This window comes from Gobio gobio, assembly GCF_949357685.1.
Source record: "Gobio gobio genome assembly, chromosome: 25".
NCBI classification, from domain to species: Eukaryota; Metazoa; Chordata; class Actinopteri; order Cypriniformes; family Gobionidae; genus Gobio; species Gobio gobio.
The window spans coordinates 21,509,182-21,513,874 of record NC_137121.1 but is presented as its reverse complement, the minus strand read 5'-3'; the positions used below and the strand labels follow the sequence as shown (position 1 = coordinate 21,513,874).

The window sequence follows — 4,693 nt, the reverse complement described above, 5'->3', positions numbered from 1 at the left end:
GAAATACACTTTTATATTCTTCATATTTGTGAAGTATTAGCTCTTGCTCCTCCGCGGAAAAATATATGGCTCTCGCTCTATCCATATCGAACGCGATTGGTTGTTTAGTGCCGACGTCACTCTTTTATGTGCACGCGCGCGTGAAGTAATCATAGCTTAAGGATCAAAGCCTGAGTTGACAGAGAAAGTTGATGAGCTGCGTCATGGTACCAATAAAGCCTGATTGCATCGGTTTGGTTTTGTCAACTCAAAACCAATCCTGTAACCCTGAATTTGTTCAACTACCTTCATGGTATAGGCCCCGGATCTATGTATTTATTCACTAACATAAAGAATCTCTGGACTACAAAATATTGTGTTATATAGCAGATGTAAGGATGAAACTATCATCCCATTTCTGGACACACACACGCACACTCCTAGCGCAGATTATTATTATTTTTTTATTGACCTGAGGGAGTGGTTCTGGCAGACCAATCACAGCGCTTGCGGTCTGCGTAGAATTGACGCGTTGTTACATTTTGGGAGAGGTGCACGTCAGGGTACGTCACTACGCGTGCAACACACAGCCTACGACGTAGCTACGGCGTACACTCGACGCAGAAGTATAAATTGGGCTTAACGTGTGCTTGCATTCTTTGCGAGTTTGGTTAAGTACTTTTAAGCAACCAACTTCATATTGTGATTATGATGCATTTTACACAAATTTACCTTGCATCAAAATGATGGAATTCATTTTGTCATCACACAGATATCAAACAGCATACACTTCCCATGACTGGAGTAGAAGATAATAAAGATTCATATGCCTTGAATATCTGTCACAGCAAACCTATGTTATATAAACACACATAATATTGTGATATATGTTTAAGGCACCTTCTGGTGATTCCTTCTTATGACTAAACTAAAGAAACATGCAAATCAGCGGCAATAAATGCTTGACACCCCGAGAAAACACTATAGGTTACATAATGCATATAATACGCGCCACGTTCCGATTGTGGATTCATTCATATTATTGAATCTTGAGGTTTAGTTTTAGTCCTTGTGTCTGTGAAGTCTCTGGAATGTGCTGATCGAGGAAGGAGGGGGAAAGATGAAGTGTCTTTGTCTAATGTCTATGTTGATGTGGGGCCCTCAGAAAGCTATATTAGCGCCTCTTGCATCCCGATAAGTCAGTTCATTTATGCGTGGGATCATAAAGGGCGTTTTGTCAGTCGGGGGTTATGTCTGGAACAAAGAAAAGACTTGTTAGCCAAAGTCGTCCTTGCAAGTTGGGTTTGAGATAAGACAGACAAACGGAAGATGTTGTCTCTGACCATTTGGCCCCAGTGCTGAGTTTTATGACTCACTAATGAGATTGAGGAAGGGAGTCAAAGAGTCTCAGGAATGTGATGTCTGTGAATCGACGCTTGTTCCATGGATATTCCTACATTACAATCTTTTTATAACTGAAATATTTGGACATTTAACAATTAAGCTAACATGTACCTATTAAAAGTAATTTGAGCCATTGGGATCACTTGGGGTCCTAATGGAGACCCGATTTCTGGGAGGGACTCAGTTTCTCACCACATCGGCACAATACCCCCAACTAACCCAGCTGAACGAGAAACTGGACAGTCGCGTCTTACATGGTGTTGGAAAAAATATATTTAAATGCTTTTGCGTTCGCTCACAAACGTTTTGCTTTCTCCTGGGAAACGTTTCCGGTTACCTAAAGTAACCTCGGTTCCCTGAGAGGAGGGAACGGTTACCGGTATGCCCTACTTTGTGTTCTTTGCAAGCTAACACAAGATTTCTCAGGGGAACGCAAAACTTTTGCTAGGGAACGTTTTGGGAGAGAACATGAAAGCATGCAGTGGCATAATTTTTCCTCCCATCTCATATTTTTTTCCTTCACTATGTCCCTTATACAAGTTCTGTAGATGACAGTAGTAAGTAAGGTCCAACACCTGTCAAAAAATGTGATTGATGGCGAACTTTGACCTTGACCATCCACATCACACTCACCTTTGACCTTGACCACCCACGTCATGCTCACCTTTTAACTTTTCATATTCTCCGGGGGGGTAATTTTGGCCTTTGACCTTAGTAGTGATATGATTCACCTTATGTCAAAATGATTCATTGCTTTGACCTTTGACCTTTAGGGGCGAGCCTTCCGGTATGTGTGTGTGTGTGTGTGTGAGGGGATTAACCTTTGACCTTTATGGCAGGTGTTATTCCGGTATGTGTGTAAGGGGATTAACCTTTGACCCTATCTATCATCGCTAATGGTTTTTTTTTACTTACCCTATGTTAAATCATTATGTGTGTGTGTGTTTGATTTTGACAGTTAGTTTTGACCTATGGCTTACCCTATGTGTGTGTGTTTGTGTGCTTTGCCGTCGTGTTCATTTTATAGGAGCGTGTCCGCATTCCAGAGCATACACAGGGTATAAAAATGGGGCCACTTTTATATAATTTATTTATCGTTTCCCAAAACTGCACCATTCATAGCAGAAACTTTTATCCAAATATAATACTAGAAAATGTAAAGGCACAGTCTACAACAGTGACAAAAATGAAAACAATGGTAAAAGAATAGTTTAACTGAACCGGCTTTAGAAAAAATCATCCAGCATAGAGATAGAGATGAAGAAAACATACAGCTTTAGAAACAACGCAATGTATGAAACGGGTTCACAAAAAATCAACTTACATGTTTAGAAATCATTCCCCCTCTTTTCACACCGCAACGGTCATATTGCCTCTCAAAAACAAGGGGCCGCGCGCCTGTATGTGTGTCTGTGTAGCCTTCGAAATGAGACAAGCTGAATTCACAACTGTATACAACTATTACTATTAAAAGTACAATGCTAGTATACAGGTTTAAAAAAAAAAAAAAATGTTTATTTATTAATCAACAACTTTTGAATGTCTCCAGGAATCAATCGTAAATAAGAATATCAGAATAATGGTGAAATCATTATTTATGCGTAATTTATATTTTAGTACACTTAATTAGTAATGTTTTACTGGAAAAATGTGAACTTGAAGGCATAAATTATTAAACAATATCTTCATTTTGAGACTCAAACAATCTAATGAAACAATGAAAATAATATTTTATTATTTTAAATTGAGGATCATTTCTAAATGCTTTTGCAGAGGTAGTCTAAGGCAATCTTGACAGATTTGAAGAGAACAACAGTAAGACATGAACCCTCTAGCGGTGAAAAGAGCATCTAAATTCCTATTGTATATAAATAGAACAGTCTTTAGATTTTTTTTTATGTTTCCCAGAACAAGACTAATAAACAAACACCCTTTGACCATTCTTTAAGAACGGTTAAGAAATAATGTGAGTTTCAGACCTGCTGTGGTCTAGATTGTGTAGTGATGGAGATGTTTGTGTCCTGGAAGACTTCTGTAATAATGGGAGACACATTTTCCCATTTCAGTTTATCCAGACCACAGCCAATCCTAGCAAGAGAAAATTACATCAGTTATTGTAGTCTATTCAGCACAATAATAAAAAAAAGAGGAATTACAGAGGAATTATTGGGTGATTTATTGAGGAATGATTGAGTTTTGAATCATATTCAAAATCAAAATGCGGCTATTATTAAACCTGTCAGTTCACCGAGGCATGGATATACTGTTAACATTGGCCAAGCAGTGTTCCCTCATAGACACAAGGCTCTTTCTGAGAATGTCATAGGTGGGTTTTTGGTAGTAGTTTTTCTTTGTGACCTAGTGCAAGAAAAAGGAGGACAAGGTAAGTTTTGGATAACAAAACAAAGAAAGTTGTAAAATCCAGAAAACTCTACCCTCATCGTAATTGATTTAGTAAAACAGAACATTTTAAATAAATGCTACAAGCCATCTTACCAGGTAATACACAAAACGACCAGATCTTTTAAGGACTGCACATTGCCCAGGTTGCTTCTCTAAACAGAATACAACAAAGAAAACTGAGAATCAACTGGGTGTGATTTGAGTGTTATATCTAGTGCACTTGTCAGTAATGATAAATCACACTTACCCTGAGCCAGCAGCTCCTCAACTCCAGTAAACTTTTTCTTGAAGAGCAAAGCGACCCCTGCTCCCATGCGGCAGTCTTCACTGATGCAGTGCGCCAGGGCATCATCGGTGGACGGACAGGTGAACAAATCTCCTCTCATGTGGAGCAACCGCCATCCTGCGCTGCACGGGAGCGTTTCAGGAGTAGCCATTGTAACACTAGACTTGTAGACCGTTTCCTAGCCTCTTTAAATACCAAATTCATTGGGTGGGACCTGTAGCTTTGAGGTGGTTAGAGAGAATATGATGCCTTAAATAGTCATAAAACACCAGCCTTAACACACTTTTAATCACGTCACAGCATCTAACCCCTGTTCTTTGAATGGTATTACACAATCAAAATAAAATGTTTTCTTCCCCCTCCAAAAACATTTATGGTAGTATAAACACTATGTAAAGGATGAATACGGTGGTTTAATGCATCATCTGATTAAATCAACCAAATGCTGTATACGAACCAAGAGATGTGTAGAACATCAAATGGTCGCTAGCATTACAGCTAAATGTTGGAAACGTAGTTTTAGTGGAAAGGGGATAACAAACATGCACATAATTACAATTACGCACAAAGAAGAATGGTGATGTTTAAAAAAATTAAGTGGTAAAACACTGTTTAAAAAAA

The 4,693-nt window shown here is 38.7% G+C and overlaps 1 protein-coding gene across 1 annotated transcript; it reads right to left on the bottom strand.

The window, feature by feature from the left end:
* Positions 1–3,356: 3,356 nt before the first annotated feature.
* Positions 3,357–4,223, bottom strand: LOC307121247 (ADP-ribose glycohydrolase OARD1-like; the record flags this gene model as incomplete). Its single annotated transcript, XM_079808780.1, has 4 exons — positions 3,357–3,471; positions 3,632–3,741; positions 3,880–3,938; positions 4,034–4,223. The coding sequence occupies 4 exons, from the start codon at positions 4,221–4,223 to the stop codon at positions 3,357–3,359; spliced, it is 474 nt and encodes a 157-aa protein (XP_079664906.1).
* Positions 4,224–4,693: the final 470 nt, after the last annotated feature.